The 20,988-nt window shown below is 41.7% G+C and overlaps 1 protein-coding gene across 1 annotated transcript; it reads right to left on the minus strand.

The window, feature by feature from the left end:
• Positions 1 to 8,283: 8,283 nt before the first annotated feature.
• LOC142004241 (stromelysin-1-like) lies at positions 8,284 to 19,496 on the minus strand. Its single transcript, XM_074981755.1, has 10 exons — positions 19,371 to 19,496; positions 17,868 to 18,112; positions 17,610 to 17,758; positions 14,900 to 15,025; positions 14,205 to 14,366; positions 13,138 to 13,294; positions 11,924 to 12,057; positions 11,199 to 11,358; positions 9,381 to 9,481; positions 8,284 to 8,608 (listed from the first exon to the last, which is right to left on the minus strand). Exons 1-10 carry the CDS (start codon positions 19,464 to 19,466, stop codon positions 8,508 to 8,510), a joined length of 1,431 nt encoding a protein of 476 aa, XP_074837856.1. The 5' UTR covers positions 19,467 to 19,496; the 3' UTR covers positions 8,284 to 8,507.
• Between the last annotated feature and the right edge of the window lie 1,492 nt (positions 19,497 to 20,988).

The raw sequence follows: 20,988 nt of genomic DNA on the forward strand, positions 1-20,988 counted from the left end.
TCGCTGATGACCCGTACATCCCTGAAATGCCTGAAATCATCCCCACACTGCTACTGAAGGAGCCACTTGACTCCTTCCATCCCTCCTGCACTCCATTAGGTTCTAACCTCCTCACAGCTTCTCTTGTAATCATCCCTTCACCTTTCCCTGTCACGTTCCCCCAAGCCCTTCCTGAGCTAGCCTGTAAAGCCGAAATTTTAAGTGTCCTTTGGGAAAATGGAAAACATTTTAAAATGTGGACTTTTAACATGTTGTCATTAGGCTTCAGAGTTAATCTATATTGAGCCAAATGGTGCAATAGATTATCTTTTAGAGCTATTATGTTTGTCTGTACTGAGACAGGTATGCACTGGGTTCCATCTGGAAGGGCTTCTTCACCAGCAGGAGAGGCAGAAAAGGAATTTTAATTAAAACTTAAATCTTGTAGTTAGTGAGGGGGCCAAAAAAACTCATGAATGGCATATTGGCCAATACTGGTTCAAAGATACACATTCCTTCTATAGGTGAGAATATACAGTGTGAATGCCTGGGTGCACTCATGTCAATAACAAGCCAGTGGGGCCAGGTTTTCATCCTTTTGAAAATCAAAACAGGTTACTCACTTCATATTCTAGTTTTCATTTGCCATGCTTTTTATAATGAATGTGGACATAATTTAACATTTTCATTTACAGATGTATTCAATCATTAGCACAAACACACAAGACAACAGAAATACTATTTTGTGTTGCATTTTTTAAAGCTTTGTAATTGCTGCAGTGTGTCATCTTTGCAAGTTAGTGTTTCAAGGGGCAAAGTTGCAAAATAAAACCAGTCTTCTTAATAGTGAAGTACATGGAACAGCTTACAAGGAAAGTGGTCACTGCATGATTACTTGGAGTCTTTAATTCAATGACTGTCTTTCTCAAAGGGATGGGGTAGGTCAGCTGTAAGCTATTGTGCTCGTTAATGCTGAGTTACAGTGTAGGGAACACAATTCTCTGCAGCAGAATCTGGGCAAAATGTTATGTATGACCCCTTGTTTAGTAGGAGGTCAATGATCACAGTTGCTCTTTGTGGTTTTAAAATCCATGAATCTATGCAAACTGTTTCCTGTAGTATTTCCTGAAACAAAATCTAAATTACACATCTGGCATTAGTCTAGATGTCCAGCTGGCAGGTAAAATAGTCCAGTATTATGACAATGACCCCTCAGATATAGGGTATGTCTACAAAGTGGAGTTATTTCAAAATAGCAACTGTTATTTTGAAACAACTATCCTAGCATCTACACAATGCAACTGCTATTTTGAAATAATTTCAAAATAGCAATTGGTTTATTTCGAAATTGGTAAACCTGATTGCATGAGGAATAGCTCCTATTTCAAAATAGCTATTTCAAAATAGGCACTGTTAAGATGGCACCTCATCGATGGCAAGCTTCCAGATGGTGTGAAGATTGTCTATAGGATGAATGAGAAGTGTTTCAATCTCTGAAGACTGAAGGCTAAAAGCAAGATCTCCATGACCTCGATCATGGAACTCCAATATGTGGATGACAACATGGTTGCTGCTCTTTCTCCCAGAGCCCTTCAGGCCATCTTAAGCACCTTAACCTTCTTCAGAGAATCTCAGCCTCACACTGAACATCAAAAACACTCATGAGACGACCACATGTATCACCTATTGAAATCATGGAAAACTGCTGGAAAATGTGCAGCATTTTCCATAACGTGGAAGTCATCTTTCCACAAAAGTAGACATTGACAGGAAATCCAGCATCATCAGAGCTGTGTGAGCTCTGCTTTTGCTCACCTGAGACAAAGGGTCTTCAACAACTGGAACGTCTTTGCCAGCATAAAGCTTGCATATCTTGCAGGGTTTATTCCAAAGCTACTGTACACACGTGAAAACTGGACAACATACAAGTGTCATTTGAAGGCACTTGAGCGATATCATCAACACTGCCCCAGTATAATCTTAAATGTCTCTTGGGATATTTGAGAATAAGATAATTTTGATGTCTGGGGTTTATTTCAGAGTTCCTGTGTCTACACAGCCAGTCTGCGTTTCGAAAGCAGCACTTTTGAAGTGCAACTTGCTGCCATTATGTTAACAAGGTGCAGAATATTCATGTCAGTGCTTCATTAAACATTGTTATTCCTGTCATTTGCATACCCCTTTTGAAAGGGAGCGATAGTGTGGCCACAGCCTTAGTCGAAGTGTACCTATTTTTGCAGCCAAGGATTGCTTTAGTCCTTTTTGTCAAGCGCATCACATTATGAGCTCATGTTCAGCTAAGTATCCACTTCAATTTCCTCAAATCTTTTCTAAAATCACTGCTTCCCAGGATAGAGACCTGGGCATACAGTTTACATTATTTGTTTCAACATGTATATCTTGACGTCTAGCCATATTAAAACACATGCTATTTGCTTGCTCCCAATTTATCATGAAATCCAGATCACTCCGAATAAATGACTGATCCTCCTCTTAATTTACCACACTCCCAGTATTTGTATCATCTGCAAACTTAATCAGTGATGAGTCTATATTTTCTTGCAAGTCATTGATGAAAAGTAAATTGGATTGGGCCAAGCACTAGTCCCTACTAGTAAACCAGTTAAGGGACAAATTCCCATTTACAATCATATTTTGAGATTTAGCTATAGGCCAACTTTTAATCCATAACATGTTACATTTATCATTCTATTTTTTAATCAAAAATGTCACATGGTACTTCATCAAATGCCTTAGAGAAGTCTAGACAAGGGCGAGTTAGTATCTTTTATTGGACCAGCTTCAGTTCTTCTTTAGCTCTGAAACATGTACAAGGTGTAACAGATTACTGAAGAAGTGGGTCTGCCCTGTGAAAGCTCATACCTAATAAAATATTTTGTTAGTCTTTAAGGTGCGAAGGGAATGCTTTTTTGTTTTGTGAAGAAACAGACTAACACGGCTACCTCTCTGTTAATATAAGCAGTTAACACACATTGGAAGAGACCATTCGACATAAAGAGGTTCATTAACATTTCCCCAGTTAGGGGGAAAAGGGGCAAAAAAGTGTGTGGATGGGTAGGTTCTCCTTGGCTGTCACTCAATAATGAGTAGGATGTCTTCATGTCACCCTCCTATTTGTGAGTGTATTATAACAAGCTCTAACTCCAGTGTCCCCGTAACTCCACTATTTCTATTCAATCCGTGGGTGTGGGGTTTTTTTTTATGCTCGCAGGCTAATCTTTTGAAGATGCTGTGCAGGTTTCCTTCGATGATGAGGACTGATAAATCAGATATACAGTGATTGCTTTGAGAAAAATGTTCACAGAAGATAGGGTGATTTTTAATTTTCTTTTATCAACTTCCTGTCTGAGTTCATCTGGGAGTATCTGGTTTCACCCACACGGTTTTTAGTACACTGGATAAAGTACTTCACGTACTTTGATAGGCCTGTGTAGGGGCCATTGATCTTGAAAAGTGTGTTGTGAAGAGTGTTGATCCTTGTAGCAATGGAACTATGTGTGCAGGTTTTGCATCTCTTGTTCTGATGCTGCTTTGAATGTGTGTCATGGTTTATGAGGGTCTTGATGATCAGCTGCCTGAGGTTGGCAGTGGGGGAGCTGTTTGAAGGCCAGATGTGACATTTCAGGTAAGATTTCTTTCACGATGTTGTCCCCATTGACTGTGGGTTGTAACTGGAACGCTCTATGGATGCCAGTGTAGGCTGATAGATGATAAATTTGGAGTGTACAGCAGGAGAGATTATATATGTTACACCAACACAATTGTCTTTATCAACCAAACTAGAAATCTCATAAAAATAAGGTGTCAGATTGATATGATGGGATCTATTTTCCCATAAACCCATATGGATTAGCATTAATTATAATACCTTCCTTTATTAACTGATTCCCATGTCAGCCCCTTCATCATCTGTCTGGGATTGATGACAGACCGACAAAACTATGATTACCCAGGTCAACTCATTTACCCTGTTCAAATATTGAAGTTTCTTGACCTTTCTTTCAGTCTTTTGGAACTTTGCTAGTATTCTGAGAGTTACTGATAATCGTCATTAATGGTCCAGTGGCCACCTAAGCCAGCTCTTTTAAAACCTTTGGGCACAAGTTATCTAGCCTCATTGACTGAAAAAGGCTTAACTTTAGTATCTTCTGTTGAACCTCCTCCTGAGATATTACATTTGTTTATATAGCTACTACATCTACTTATTCCCTGTATTGTTCATAGAACTATTGCTATGTTATGAATTTGGTACAAAATATGGAGATATACCTATCTCATAGAGCTGGAAGGAACCATGAGAGGTCATGAAGTCCAGTTCCCTGCCTTCTCAGCAGGACTAAGCACCATCCCTGATAATTTTTTAGATCTATTTGCCCCAGACCTGTAAATGGCCTCCTCAAGGATTGAGTTCATAATCCTGGGTTTAGCAGGCCAATGCTCAAATCACTGAGTTGTTCCTCCCAGTTCAGATGGGCTTTATGAAAGATGTGTCTTGTGAGATATCATTGGAAAGCTTATGATTTGCTCAATATGTTTATCCAAATTGTATATGGATCACTTGCTGTTCAAATCAAGAGTGGGAATGGCTAAGCCAAGCTCTCAGAAAACCGCCTTTTAGCATAGTCCATCAAGGTCTCAAATGGAATCCACCAGGAAAATGCAAAAGAGGAGCCGTGTCTACACGTGCACGCTACTTCAAAGTAGCGGCACTAACTTCAAAATAGCGCCCGTCACAGCTACACGTGCCAGGCGCTATTTCGAAGTTAACTTCAACGTTAGGCGGTGAGACGTCGAAGTCGCTAACCCCATGAGGGGATAGGAATATCGCCCTACTTCGACTTTCAACTTCGAAGTAGGGACCGTGTAGTCGTTGCGCGTCCCGCAACTTCGAAATAGCAGGGTCCGCCATGGCGACCATCAGCTGAGGGGTTGAGAGATGCTCTCTCTCGAGCCCCTGCGGGGCTCTATGGTCACCGTGGGCAGCAGCCCTTAGCCCAGGGCTTCCAGCTGCTGCTGTGGCAGCTGGGGATCCATGCTGCAGGCACAGGGTCTGCAACCAGTTGTCAGCTCTGTGTATTTTGTGTTGTTTAGTGCAACTGTGTCTGGGAGGGGCCCTTTAAGGGAGTGGCGTGCTGTTGAGTCTGCCCTGTGACCCTGTCTGCAGCTGTGCCTGGCACCCTTATTTCGATGTGTGCTACTTTGGCATGTAGACGTTCCCTCGCAGTGCCTATTTCGATGTGGTGCTGCGCAACGTCGAAGTTGAACATCGACGTTGCCAGCCCTGGAGGACGTGTAGACGTTACTCATTGAAATAGCCTATTTCGATGTTGCTACTTCGAAATAAGCTATTTCGATGTAGGCTTCACGTGTAGACGTAGCCAGGAAGACCTCGGACAATGTGGAGATCTACTGAGAGTGAAGGACAACAACTGGGGTACTCCTGGAGTCAGCTAGAAGTTTTGTCCCTAGAAAGAGTGAAATGGAGGAGACTTGTAGATGATCTATGCTTCACCCGAAGTAGAAGGGTTTCAGTAAAGGAAGTCATAATTTCTGTAGCTGATGTTAGGAATAATAACTATGTAACAATTACAACTGTGTCTGTACTAAGGGAAATGCCCACCAGACAATAGGCAATTAGCCTGGGGAGCTGTTTATGAAGGCCAATAGTACTTTGAAAATACTAATATCCATCCTTCCTGAGAAGCTTGCTAGGAAACTACTTTGACATTGCAGGGTTAAGAGGTCATGTTACCTGGTACAAAATGCCACCTTGTACACTACTGGTATTTTTCTACTGGAAACAAAGGATTCTCATCTTATTTAAATTCTAGTTATGTCTGTAAATAAAGGCAATCAGAGTTCTCCTCCACTGCTTTTCCTAAGGAAGACTACTAAGAACACCTGTAGGAACAAAGAAACTAAGTAGGGGAAAGGCAAGGGCTGAGTCCAGGCTGAAAACAGGGCTCTAGCCTGTAAAGAGGTATAACTGGCGCTCTGAGTTGCAGAAACTCTGCTGCCTGCCTAAAGCAACCTTTGAAGAGTGAAATTACTATGTGTAATTACTGTTTCTGTAGCGTATTAAGCTTAGTTCAGGTGTTTTGTTTTATTCATAGACTCATAGGCTATATCTACACATGCCACTTCCGCCGTGAGCAGCCCAGAATATGTTAATTTTGAGGAAGATGGGGCTTCTGGAAGGAGGATTTCCTTCCGGGAGATTCCTGTGGACCGTGCGTCTACACAGCTATTTTGGAGTCTGGTGCGAGAAATTTTCATCCACGCCTCACTAGCATCTTCCGGGGTGCTCATTACCATGCCATGTGCTCCGGAAGCAGCAAGTGTAGACAGGGCCATAGAATCATAGAATACTAGACCTGGAAAGGACCTCATGAGACCATCAACTCAAGCTGCCAGTCCTCAAAGCAGGACCAAACATCATCTATATCAGGGATCAGCAAACTTTCTGAAGCAGAGTGCTGAAATTTGACCTTTTTCACCCCATGTACGGTCCAAGTGCTGGTGATACTTTTTAAAGTCACTAATAGTCCTACTTACAACAGCTTCATTAATAAATAAGCAAAAATGAAGAGCTCTCCCATTTAGATGGAGGTTGGTAGTATTAGCTGGTCTTTTGTTAATCCACAGGTGTCATGGCTTTGAGCAAACTCCCAGCTGCATGGGGGAAGAGGGACAGGGCTGAGCTCCTGCCTTGCACGATCATGAAAATTGGCTTGCATGTTAATCTTGGCATCTGTACTGGGGGGGTTGCTGACCCCTGTGCTATATCATTCCTGTTAGATATTTAGCAAATATCTGTTAAATATTTCCAATGATGGAGATTCTACAACCAGCCTAGGCAATTTATTCCTCTGTTTAACCGCCCTGGCAGGCAGGACATTTTTTCTAATGTCCAATCTAAACCTCCCTTGCTGCAATTTAAGCCCTTTGCTACTTGACTTATTGGCTCAGTAATCTGCTTTGTTCTGTTTTGCTATCCCATATAATCACTTAAAATTCTTCTTTTGCATTTAATACATTTGCTGTTTGTTTATTCCAAATCCAAGTTCATACAATTCATATTGTGGGGAGAGGGGAAAAGTTGAGCAGGGAGTGGGTGATTTTATAAGCTCATTCTGTGCAGATCTCTCTATACAGAGCAATACAATATTATCTTGTGTTTAAACCCAAAGGAAGTTTGCAAGTGTGTGGTGGGTAAATCTCCAAGATGAGGCTTCGCCTACAGAGCTGATTTCAGTCTGGCTATGTCCATACTATAGCAATCTTTTCAAAAGAAGTCCTTCTGGAAGATCTCTTCCGAACGAACTTCTTTCAAAAGAGTGTGCCCGCACACAAAAATGTGGATCAAACGAGTGATCTGGTCTTTTGAAAGAGACCATCCACACAGTCCCCACTCTTTCCAAAGACCCCTATGAGGACTGGTCTTTCAGAAAAAAAGGGCCTGTGGAGTGTCTACACACTAAAGAGACTTTGGAAAGAAGGCTTCCTTTCTGGACCAGGAGTGGGAGAGCACTTTCAAAAGGAGCACCGCATTCTTTCCATTTAATTTTCCAAGAATGCTTTTTGTGTGTAGATGCTCCTCTGGGTATTTCAAAAGAGCCCACTTCTGAAAAATATTTCAAAAGAACTTGCTAATGTAGACGCGGCCTCTGTGTCTGCAGCTGGGAGTGGCATTAGCTGCAGCTGGAGGACCTTGAGGGCCTGTCAGCACAAGATCAGGAGGAGGAAACCCAGGCTGGTAACATTTGTGTGGGGGAACCTCAGCATATCAGGTGGCATCCCAGATGGGGAGGGTCCACCCTGTCACAGTTCCCTTTTTTCCATTTGTTAGAATTTTTAATAGCTACTTTCTTCCCACTATAAACTAGGAAAGCCTTTTTACCAGTGCAGCCTTCCTCCCAGTTACGGGATTTGGGTTTGGGGCATCTAGTCAGTGTTCTTAGTCATTCCCCAATTATCCTTCTCATTTTTAATTAAATTCTTCTTCCTAGATGATTTGGCCCTTAATAATTTTAAACTTTCTGAAAGATGCCTCTTTAAAGCACTCTATCTATATTTCATTCTGTTTGCATTAAATGTTATCAAGTCATGGTCATTTGTACCTAAAAAACAATTGCTTTTTAACTATTAGTTCCTCTTCATCTGTCAAGATGAAGTCTAATGTTGAATTCCCCTGGGTTGGATGCAACACTTTTGCAGTCAGGAGATCAACATCTTTAGCTAGTAACTACATAATCTGGTAAGTAAATACAAAATCTGTATATATCATCTGTATTTATTTTACTTATACACATATTCATGGTACATGTTACATTTCTGTTATGTACAGACCTACAGATTGTACAACAGCTGTAGTTTGTCTAGTGAGCAGACACTGAATCTTAAAGAACCCTGACTAAGTGTTTCAGAAATTAATTACTGAAAAGTAATCCATGATGTATTTACAATATTGTTTACTTCTTTTAGATATCATCCAGGATTTCTTGTTCTTAGCATGGTAACCAGAAGTTACTTCGTAGGACACGGGTAACTTTATTGGCAATGGAGTCAAACTCAAACTGCCGTGATCCACGGAGGAAATAGAAGAACTCTAGCGAGGAAAAAAAGCAAGCTGAATTACCACATTGCATAAATAAATGTGAAACTATTAGACAAAGGTTGGAAAAAGCTATAAACGATTATTTGAGCCACCCACTTAAGAAATTTGCAGAACAGATCTATTTAAATAATACCCTAGCTGAAAAAGGGAAAACCGCTATTCCTGGTCATTGTTCTCAAAACAGGAATATTATTGTCTTAGTGTCAGAATGTGAGCTCTTCATCTGTGTTGATTAATACCTCAGTTCACAAGTGGTTCCTAACTTGGGACCCCTGAGGGTCTGCAAGGGTATTGCAGGAGGTCAATGAAAGAAAAAGAGATATAAGTGATTTTAGAAAATAGAATTGGCTTTGCTCGGGGTCTATGAATGGTTAGAGAGGGGATGATTGGGGGTCCGCACTAGTGAAAAGGGTGGGAACACTTGTTAATTCACAAGTGGTTCCATTGAAGTATGAGGTACAACTCAACATGAGTTAAGAGTATCTCAAACTGCTCCTTAACACTGGTCTTTTCATTACACTGTGCCAACATGAATTGATTTGCCACACACCCTGGGAGGTACTTTTATCCCTATTGTACAGGTAGGAAACCTGAAGCGCAGAAAGGCTAAGTGACTTATCCAAGCCACAGAGGAAATATCAGCATCAGGAGTAACATGCAGAAGTTGGTGTCCATCAGTCCTATGCAACCGCTCTAACCATGCCTCTTTATAATTTCTGAACCATTGAATGTAATGCTTGCTTACTTGAAAGTATCCACTTACTTTTATTCTGGAAAACAGCATCAATCTTCCCATTAATTCCTGGAAAGCCATCTCTTATCAGCTTTGGCTTCCTGTCCAGGGTCTGTCTTCTTGTATCATAACTGAGGAAAGTTAAAAACAATATAAAGACAATTAAAATATGGCAGCTTGTGTGTAAGCCAGCCTCACTCTTTACAGAGAGTCTATTAACAGTGAACTATCACAGAATCACAGGGCTGGAAGGGACCTCAGGAGGTCATCTAGTCCAGACCCCTGCTTCAAGCAGGATCAACCCCCACTGAGTCATCCCAACCAGGACCTTGTCCAGCCGGGACTTAAAAACCTCAAGGGATGGAGAATCCACCACCTCTCTAGGCAATGCATTCCAATGCTTCACCACCCACCTGGTGAAGTAGTTTTTCCTCATATCTAACCTACACCTTTCCTTCTTCAACTTCAGACCATTACTCCTTGTTCTGCCATCTGACACCACTGAGAACAGTTTCTCACCCTCCTTTTTAGAGCTCTCCTTCAGGAAGTTGAAGGCTGCTATTAAATCACCTCTAAGTCTTCTCTTCTGTAAACTAAACAAGCCAAATCCCTCAGCCTATCCTTATAGGAGTTGTGCTCCAGACGCTTAATCATTTTTGTTGCCCTAAGCTCACTGAAAACTTAGCTATTCTTAAACCAGCTCCATAGATGGCATAAGTTAGAAAACTTCCATTGACCTCAGTGTAGTAATACCAAATTACATCAGCTAAGGTGCTAACCCTTTGCGTTAATGGCACGTACATCATTGAACATCATCACTCATCTCCAAAATGTTTATTATTTTTTTGATTAGTAAGTAGGATGTGTACGAGTGAATTATCAGCTACTCAGGCCTGTGGCTGGGGGGGGCGGGGGCAAAGGAGGCAGTTACCCGAGAGCCCGGTGAATCAAAAGGCCCCAGGGTTCCCACCATCTCTACTAAAGCAGTGGTGGTGGCTGGAGCCCCAGGCCCTTTAAATTGCCACTGGCATCCTGGTATGCTCCAGAACTCTCAGTGGTATGCTGGGTCAGTGGTGAGGTTGCCAGGGGGAGGCTAGCCCCATCCCCGCCCCTTCTGCACAGTGTGTCACACCTTCCGGTGGGGGGGGCATAGAACTGGTCTCCTCCCACCCTGCCTTGCCCAGAGAGCCAGAAAGGCTGTAAGTTCCTCTACAGCTCTTGTATGGGAAACAGGAGACTATGGGCTTGCCCTTAAAAATAGAATTGAAATGTTCACTGTGAGAAATGTTTCTCAGGAGAACTCTGCATTTTATCCCATATATTGAGATGCCATACAGCTGTCATCGGTATGCTAAAATCACACAGCTTATAACAAAGGGATTGCTGTGGTGTTTTTATTCCGTGAACAGAGAATGATAAACATGCGCACTGGTCAGCTCACCACAGTGCATGGCCCAGGTTTTTGTGGCATGATAACGCCATCCTTTGGCAATTGGAGAGGGGATAACAATCTGCTCTTTTTAAAAACCTCAAGAAAAAGTTCTGATAAAAGCATTGTGCACTCAGATGACTCAGCATAATTACGAATTATTGGGGTTTTTAAATGTGCAGTAAAGCTTTAAATGGCTTTTTCTATATGTAAGTACAGTAATTCAAGTAAAACTGTACTTACCTTCAAAAAAACAGACTCACCTGCCTTTAAAAATATTATTTTTCTATAGGCAGTGGTGACAGTGTCTGATTCTGGCTAGCCAGTGTGCTACTAAGGCATCATAAAGCAAATTACAGTTATTGGCAATGTGGGGCCCTATTACCTCATACTCAAGAATGTTAACCATGAAATCTCACCTCCGGTATTTGTAAGACACAAAGTAGTAGATTTTTCTTTTATTTGGATGATAAAGAGCTGCATCAATTTTCTTCACACCCTTTGGGAAGCCCAAGTCCTGGATTTTCTTTGGGTATCCAGACAGTATAGTGTCTCCTTTCACAACCCAGAATTCATTTCCTATCAAGAAAAGTCATTGAAAACATTTTGCCAGAAACATCTACTGATCCTTATACAGCATTTGTGTAGGGTTTTTAGCTGTAAACTAAAATCAAACCAATCTTTCCATGGACAAATGCAGAGTTTGAAATATGCATTCCTGATATAAACTAGTTCTTCCTGTGACTACAGTAAATGCTGGACCATCACCTTCTGTTGTACTTTAAACACACCTGGCAAAATCATGCAACTCTTCTGAATGCTACGGATGAATTTGGGCTATCAGCTTTAATTTAGACAAATAGTTTTACAGAAAAAATTCCCTTTCACATCGTCTTGGATAGAACTTGATTCGCTAGGGAAATTTAACTTCATTAACATTAAGCAAATAAGTGACGTATTTTGATATTGAGTGCAGTTTTTGTTAACAACATCATTACAAAACAATGCCAATAAATTGGACTAGATCAAAGTTCATGAAATTCCATTAAAAGAGTACAAGATTCACTTTCCATAACCATTTTCAGAGGGGTAAATTCCATTCATGTCACATGTAAGAAGAACTTGGAAAAATTTCAGTTCTTACCTTTAAAAAGAAATGTCTCATCTTTGTCCATGATTTCATAGGCAGCGTCAATGCCAGATGGCACATCTGACCACAATGAAGATATTAAATTAATGTCAACTTCTCTGCTTGTAGGGTGTTTGCGCCAGAAGTACCTAATCCAAACACAATACAAAGTGCATATTAAATCATATCTTTATTCTAACCACAACAATAAAACTTTACAATTTCTACAGCCCAGTGAGTATTATACTTTGGCACACATGCAGGAATTTCATTGCCTCCAAATCACGTCTTCTATGCATTTACTTAGCTTTTTGACTTAGGGCTTACATCTGCCTTTGCCACTGAGGTTAGAGAGAGCTCCCTGGCAATGGAACAAGTGCAGTTGTGCTACACAAAAGCAAAATGGGGCAGAAGCCAAGTTCCTGCATACAACCTGGCAGTATGAGGTTTGATGATAGAGTCCAGAGTAAAAAGGTCATAATGAGGAAGACAGACTTTGTCGATATTTACCTTAATGTTATCGAAATGTAACAAAACAAGCCAGCAGTGCTGTAGCACTTTAAAGACTAACAAAATAACTTATTAGGTGATGAGCTTTCGTGGGACAGACCCACTTCTTCAGATCAATAGCATTTCCCAGACAGACTGACAGTTATATAGTACAGAGGAACAAAATAAAAATAAAACAAATAAAAAGTGACAAATCAGACACATGGAACTGAAGGAGTTGGGGGTGAGGTTAGTCTTTAAAATGCTACATGACGCTGGTTTGTTTTGTAAGAATACAGACTACCTCCCTGTTCCTTGTTATCAAAATGTGACAAATTTTCTCCAAAGATTAGAATGGGAAATAAGTGTGGCAAGTGTGTGTTTTTGATATTATTAACCTTAGACTTTACAATTCACACTGTGGTAGTACCAAAGGCTGCAGCTATGGACCCAGTTGTGCTAGGTTCTGAATAACCCCAGAAAAGAAAAATGATCCCTGACCCAAAGAGTTACAGACTAAGGAAGTGTCCCTTAATGGTCTCCTCTATGCAGGAATGTACATCTGTTGGCACTTGAGAAGAAAGACTGGTGATCTTTAGCTGACCCTTTTTTTGTACGTAACAAAAGGCGTTGGTTTGAAAACCACACTGTACAAAAATTAGAATATTTCTTATTTTTCCATACTGCATTGTGCCATTAAAGGAAGATTTAAGCAAGTTGTTTGAAGACAGTGAGCTTACTTGTCTTTAAAAAACATTATTTGTCCATGAAAAGTGGTGGCAGCATCAAAAGTCAAATTATGGCCACAAGTATTTGGTGGTAGAGGTTCTGTTGGCTCCATTGATTCTACGAAGACAGTAGATTCTGTTGGATTTTCAGAGGACTTAGATAAAGGTCCTAAGTAAAACAGTGTAGAGAAGAAATTAAAATTAGTACTTGATGTTACAAAATTCAGATCACTTCAGTAGATACGTCTTTTTTATACAAGCTATGCAATAGTCCCTCAAGTTATGTGAGGGTTGTTTTCCCACACACCCTCACATACCTCAAATCTCACGTAAGTCAGGGGGAGGTTTTTTTCCCCAGGGGAATGCATGCTCTGCAGCCAGAGAAGCAGCAGGAGCACCTGGTGCTCCTTTGGAAAGGTAAGTCCTGGGGTTGGAGGGGAACAGTTGGGGAGGGTTAAGCCTGGCGGTGGGGTGGGGCCATTGGGGAGGGGCAAGGGGGTTAAGCCTGGGGTGGGCTATGGCTGAAGGAGGTGTGCAGGGGTTGGAGATAACCCAGGGCTGCATGGCCCTGCAGGGGGTGAGCCAGAGCTGTATGGGGTGGTGAGCTGGAGTCATGTGTGCGGGGAGGGATCCAGAGCCTCGCAAAGGGTGTGTGTGGAGTTGAGCTGTGGCTGGGCATTGGGGGTGGTGAGATGGCACCAGGTGCAGGCAGGGGAAGGATGAGCCAGAGTCGTGCACAGGGAGTGGTGAGCCAGAGCTGCATGAGTGGAGGAGGAGTGAGCTGGGCTGTGGCTGGTGCGGGGGGTGAACTAGGGAAATTGGGGGGTTGAACTGGGGCCATGCAGGTGGGGGTGGGGTTGAGCCAGGGATGCGCACGGTTGGGGAGGTTGCACCAGAGCCTGGGGCAGTGGGATTTTGAGTTGTGCTTAACTCGCGTTAATGCAAGTTAAGTGCAACTCAAAATCACATATTTTGAGGGATTACTGAGCTTAATAAAACCATTCAACATGGATTTTATTAAACGCTATTTCAACTTGCTAGAGGCAATGAACATTCAGCAATAAGTAATGTTTGATTACCATAGAGGTATTGAATGCCATCAATATCATCGTGATGAAGATGGAAAATCTTGGAGTCAGAGTATCTATAAATCGGGTACATCAGTGAATCAGGGTGGCTAGAATGGAAGAGCCCCAATGAATGGCCAAACTCATGAGCAGCCACGAAAAACAAGTTGGAACCTAAAACCAGGAAACAAAATAATTAAAATTAAAGTCTTTTAATCTTCTTGTTCATCAGTCTGAAATACAAGCCAGCCTACTGCACTCAACACAGTAGAGAGAACAAGAAGTCTTGTGGCACCTTATAGACTAGGTTTTTAGTAAGGTTTTTAGTGATTTAGTAAACTCAGGCATAGTTGAAATACAATGAAGTACTATGAAAATACATTAACGTGCATCAGAAGTGCAAAGATGCAGTGCTGGTAGACCTGATCCAGCATTCATCAACTCCAGCAGAGTCCAATGTGGCTGAAGGAGTCCGGATATCGTGAGGCCTTTGAAGAACTGGAGACCGAGGTACTTAATTATGGGGGATGGTTTTCAAAACTGATAAAATCCAAACTTTATTGGGAGCTAACTGTTGGTTGTTTAGCACTACTGAAAATCCAGCCGCACACTATCTAACAAAGGATTTAGGAGTCAACCTTGAGGTGCCTAGTTCTGAAAATCCCAGCTAGCCTGCAGAGTGTTATATCACGAGTTGCTTTACATACCCTTTGAGCCGTTAGTCCAGTCTTCATCTTCGTCAAAGTGAGCATCTCCACCAATTCCTTTTCCAGGTGCATAGGCATGAGCAACCGTTCCACCAGGACCATCAAAGGGATTAAAATCATTGTGAACTAAGAGTGGAATAAAGTGCCATAGAACTCTTTGTGAGTTTGCAACATGCCAAATTCCTCTGCCATGCAATTTTGACAGCCCTATTATTTTTCACATGGGAAAACTCTGAAAAGTTTGCAATAACCTGTATTTGAAGTGAAATCTTCTTTTGTCAAAGAAAGGGCCAGCCTTTTAAATATTGTTATCAGTGGAGGTAGTTCGAGTGAAAATGGCCTCTTTTTGCTTATAAAGCACCACGGTCTCAGATTTGTAACTGCCTCAATGAAAGCAGCCTGATGTGCTTGCACAGGACCCTATTAAAGTCAGTGGCAGAAGCAAGGCCTAAGTCTGTGAGCTCTTCAGGGTACAGCCCTTGGGTAACGTTTTCAAAAGCACACAAGTGATTGAAGGCTTAAGCCACTTTTGTAAATTGGACTTAGCCTTCTACATCACTTGTGCCCTTAAGCACTCTTAACCTTCCATGTATATTGTAAACTTTCCAGAACACCATGGATTATAAAAAACAACAAATCCTCAAATCTTCAGATCTTATGGGTAAAATGTCAGTTTCCAGATGATTGTTACAATGTGTTCCTGTTCTAAGAATAAACGGCAACTGTTAGATATCAAACAGCATTGTTGGCAAGTGCTGGATGTTTAATGATAGGGCTGTTCACAACATTTCCCACAAAAAATAAACATGATTTGTTAATTTTTACTGAAAAAAACCAAAAATTTGACTTTCGAATGGACCAGCAGACACTAAACAATTGGAAGCGAAACAAAAATCTGCCAGAATGGAAGAGGGAGTATGACACACGAGGAACAGGGCCAGGATTGGAGATGGACATGAATGAAGGTACAGTGGCATGGTGAGAGGAGAAATGCAGATGAAAGGAAGGCAAATAAAAATAACAGCAGCTGTTGTATAACTTGCAAGTCTTGTATTTATACAGCTGAACCACAAGACAAGCATGTGAGGAAACCAAAAGAATCGTATGACCATTTGTTGTTCCCTCCACCTTCCAACGTGTATCATCTGCTACTTTCTGTTCTCTTTTCCAACTGCATGGAACTAACTTGAATTCTGCCACCTCATAGGAACATGATTAATTAAACTCACATTAATATTATTCAATGACCAACTCATTCCTTTCAAAGTGAAACATATAGAAGGGCGCTTTGATAGGAGAAATTGATAGGAGGATTACACTTCTCCAACAGGGAAAAGCCCACTGGGTGAGCCTGCCCCACGCACTGAGCTTGGTGGCCCCTATCTAGCAAAGCACGCCAACCCATGCTTAACTTCAAGCACCTGAGGACTTACACTGCAACTACTGTCATGAGTAAAGTTATGAGTTAGACCCACAAGCCCTGATTTTGTATTGATGTCTTCCCAGGCTGAACATTATAGAGGTTGAACCTCTCTAATCTGAGCAGTGCTGAGCCAGAGAATTTGCCAGACAAACAGGAGGTCAATATTTTCTAGCAGCATTATCAATACTTCCATTGCTTACTGGACTTTTAGTAAACGTTTCAAGGTCAGTTACAGCTAAATAATAGCACAGAACACTGTGAGCCAGAACTGGTGGCTGTAAACAAATTTATGGGACCACGGGAAACTTGGTCACACCTGGGATAACTGATTAGTCGTTCAGCTAACTAAAATCATGCCAGATAATGGATGTTGCTGGATGAGAGAGTGCCAGATTAAAGAGGTTCAACCTGTACAACACACAATGGCTACGTCTACATGTGAAGCCTACATCGAAGTAGCCTATTTCGATGTGGCGACATCGAAATAGGCTATTTCGATGAATAACGTCTACACGTCCTTCAGGGCTGGCAACGTCGATGTTCAACATCGACGTTGCGCAGCACCACATCGCAATAGGCGCAGCGAGGGAACGTCTACACGCCATAGTAGCACACATCGAAATAAGGGTGCCAGGCACAGCTGCAGACAGGGTCACACGGCGGACTCAACAGCCAGCCGCTCCCTTAAAGGGCCCCTCCCAGACACACTTGCACTAAACACCACAAGATCCACAGAGCCGACAACGAGTTGCAGACCCTGTGCATGCAGCATGAATCCCCCGCTGCAGCAGCAGCAGCCAAAAGCCCTGGGCTAAGGGCTGCTGCACACGGTGACCATAGAGCCCCGCACAGGCTGGAGAGACAGCGTCTCTCAACCCCCCAGCTGATGGCTGCCATGGAGGACCCCACAATTTCGACGTTGCAGGACACAGATCGTCTACACGGTCCCTACTTCGACATTGAACGTCGAAGTAGGGCGCTATTCCGATCCCCTCATGAGGTTAGCGACTTTGACGTCTCGCCGCCTAACGTCGAAGTTAACTTCGAAATAGCGCCCGACTCGTGTAGCCACGACGGGCGCTATTTCGAAGTTAGTGCTGCTACTTCGAAGTAGCGTGCACGTGTAGACACAGCTAATGTGTGTGTTGAGACATACATCCTTGCAGTATCAGGCCCTAAGATTGCAGTTGTTTGGGGTGAGGACTGTGATTGTACAATGCCTAGCACAGCTGGGTTCCCTTCCTAATACAAAGGACAAATTTATAATGCTTATATATAATTTTTTACATTTGGCTGCAAAGGAGATCAGTATATCTGCATCACCACTGTTAACCCGAGTAAATGTCAATGGGATCACATCGCTCCAGACTGTAAAAGCTTTCTTGATGGCTGCATCTACATCACCTGGGGCCATGTCTGGTGTGTAGTTCAAAATCCTATAAAATATAACACAGAGAAACTTATGTTCTTTACAAATACATCATCTGCTTGGTGCAACTTGAGGCCTTTTAAATCAAGAAAACCCCTTTACTACCAAATAGTTACCTGTATGTCAGATTTCTTTTAATCCATTTTGGTTGTCCTGTAAAGGTGGAGAATTCAGCAACATCAGGAAAGCCACACCGGGGTTTCTGCATCACCTCCAGAGTGTTAGAATCCAATTTCCCAGTTACTTCCAATCCAAGAAATTCCTGCACTTCTCTGATTTTGTTGACCATAGGTTTATCATCTTTCCAGTTAAAGACAGGCTTCTTCTCTGTTTTAAAGCTGTAGTAATTTTCTAAGTAGTTCTGATGGAACACATATACAGTAAGACAAAAGGTTCTTTTGTTCTTTTTTTAATTTGGAAAATTATATTAAATATTACGACATGTCTACGTGTGCTTCTGTTTCGTGTTCTTTCTGTGTCTCAAGAACTCACTTTGTTTAGAAACTTTGTAAAGCTGACATTTGTTACCATTTTCCGGTTATAATATTAATACTTTGATGGTATCTTGCTGTGTGAGAATGTAGCTACAAGATTTCTGCATGCAAGTTTAGCAATTTTACAGTAGAATTAATTCTCAGAACACATTTAGAATAAACAATTGCCTCATAAATGGAACATTTTTTTTACAAAGCACCAAAGGCTTACCTCCTGTTCCAGCCCTCCATACAGTATTTAAAGAAAGCTAGTGACAAATATTTCAAGAACATGACTGAAAGCATGATTTGCCAGTAGCATTACATTTTATTATATGCAATGATTCAGACAAAATGAAGATCCTGATTCTGCCACCATATCTGCATCAGAATAGCTTTACTCTCATGAGAAGCCCTAAAAGGAATTATTTGTGTATAAAGTTATTTATATGTTTAAATAACAAGAAATCTTGTGGCACCTTATAGACTAATGGATATTTTGGAGCATAAGCTTTCATGGGCAAAGACCCGCTTTGTCAGATGAAGAGGGTCTTTGTCCACAAAAGCTTATGCTCCAAAATATCTTAGTCTATAAGGTGCCACAGGACTTCTTGTTGTTTCTGAAGATACAGACTAACTCAGCTACCCCTCGGATATACATTTAAATGTTTGCAGTATCTGACCTTAACCAGATGCACTGTCATTTTAACTTGCTTCCTGCAAAATAATGTAAAACAAAATAATAATAAGATGCTTCCTGGAAAATTTCTACAGTTCATGATAACAGTGCTGAATTATTCTTGAGAAATATTGCCTCACTTTGACCACTGCACATCCATTAAAACAGCCCACAGGGCAACCACTTCTCAAGGTTTTGAAATCAAGTATCCTCTTCAGAAAAGAAAAACAAGTCATGTGAATGTTTCCACCCCACAATTTTAGACTGGCAGCCTGGGGGGAATTTGCACGACCTGTGTGTCACACCCTTCCAGGAGGGCATGTTTCTATTTGTCAGGAGAAACTAGACCAGAGTATTCATTCCATCAATATATATAGGATCAGATCTTCAGCTGGTGTAGCTCCACTAACTTCAGTGGATAACGTATACTAGCTGAGGATCCAGTCTTTTGTGCCTACAATCGTTACCTGAACAAGCTTCATCTTTTCTTCTTTCCTTTTTGAACCCATAGGAAACGCACAAGAGGCTGCACATAGTAACAGCAGACGTGGAAGGTTCTTCATTCTCTCACTTATATGTCTTGTCTTTACAAAGATCTCAATCTCTTCCCTCTATGTACAAGTCCCGTGCACTTTCCCTGTTTATATAGTGTGCTTCAGAAAGTTAGGTGTGGCCTGACTTGCAGTTTTGAACAGCTTCCAATTAGCAACAGGAGATATGCAAACACTAATTTAGGCAAGAAAACTTCAACAGATTCAGGTGAACTGCCTGTGATCCCACTTCATCTTGTTGCAGATTTTTGCAATTGTACAATATGATTAATGCGCAGGAAGGTCTGTACTCCTGTCCTTTATAAAGTCACTGTTTCTTCACATATGAAAAATGTTATTTTAGCTACTTAAAAAATATAGTCTTGAGGAGCTGCTCCACACTACATTTTGTGGAAAGTAGTACATAATAGCAGGAGTGCACTGTGCTGTGACTGTATCTTCTCCTCCAACATGTCACCCCATAATCCACTACGTTACCTGGGGTGCTCCCTTACCCTGGGATCTGTTAGGAGACTGGCACAGGACTCCCCTGCTGGTCCTACCGTACCAGAATCTCCTTTATACCAGGGGTGATTCCCAAGTAGCCAGTTTTGCCTATTTTGTGGCTCTAGTATACCAGCAAGTACATTGGAGCTACCAAAGAACCCAGAGTCAGGGTGCTTTGGGTAATATGTTACCCACTGTTATCAGAAAACTTTTGGTTTGCTTCATATGGCGCATGCACTAATCAGTGACATCCTCCTGGGCATTGGCCATAAGGCCTTGGAAATCTCCCTAACATTCCAAAGCTCAAAGTCTTCAGGCATTATTTGACATCATCCTCTCCTCCTCAGGGTGAAGAATCATCTTTTGTTTCATTTTCCACCACAAGGGAACAGGCTGTGAAAGGGAGTAAACCAAGGGACCTCCATCCACAATATACCAAGAGATGACGCAGAAAGGACTTCTGAAAGGAGAAGTATATCCATTTTAGAGATATTTGCTGAATTATTTCCCTCTCGGGCACATCGATGGAAACCAGTAGAAAGGAGCCCTGGGAGATAGATGTCATGATGGAGTTCTGTATATCAGCTTTCTCCCCCTGGATGGTTGGTTGGCCTTATTGGATCAGAAAACAAGTGGGAGATTCAGAGGGAAGCAGACACTTGATCATGAGGCCTTAATTTTCCACACTCATCATTGTCTGTTTTGGTGTGTCCACCCTTAAGCCATTGGGAAGGTTCTATGGAGGTTGCTGTGGTCCTTTAATTGGCAGGATTCAGCAACATTGCCAAATGCGCCTTTTTGCTAACTTTCGCTTTTTATTATGTTCCCTTTCTCCTCTCTCCTCCCGTATTTTTGGTGCTGTCCATCACCCACTAGAATCATTTACTTTTATGAACATGGCATCCCATCCTAAACTTTCAGAGCTACAGGGATATTTCTTAGACCTTGCCCATGAAGAGATTGAAATGGGAGATGGCCTCCATAATGCAAATGTCTTGTTGCACAGAGAATTGACTTGCTGTACTCTTCTTTCTCAGACCCTCTTAGG

This window comes from Carettochelys insculpta, chromosome 1 (genome assembly GCF_033958435.1).
Source record: "Carettochelys insculpta isolate YL-2023 chromosome 1, ASM3395843v1, whole genome shotgun sequence".
Classification (NCBI taxonomy): domain Eukaryota; kingdom Metazoa; phylum Chordata; order Testudines; family Carettochelyidae; genus Carettochelys; species Carettochelys insculpta.

Bases quoted from the DNA above. Each gene is read 5' to 3' on its own strand.
- LOC142004241 (XM_074981755.1), bottom strand. From the start codon at position 19,466: ATGAAGAACCTTCCACGTCTGCTGTTACTATGTGCAGCCTCTTGTGCG. The intron at 15,026-17,609 runs GTAAAAAATTAT...TTCCACTCTTAG, and splicing joins GATCTCCTTTGCAGCCAAAT to TTCACAATGATTTTAATCCC. The intron at 13,295-14,204 runs GTAATCAAACAT...TGTTTTACTTAG, and splicing joins TGGCATTCAATACCTCTATG to GACCTTTATCTAAGTCCTCT.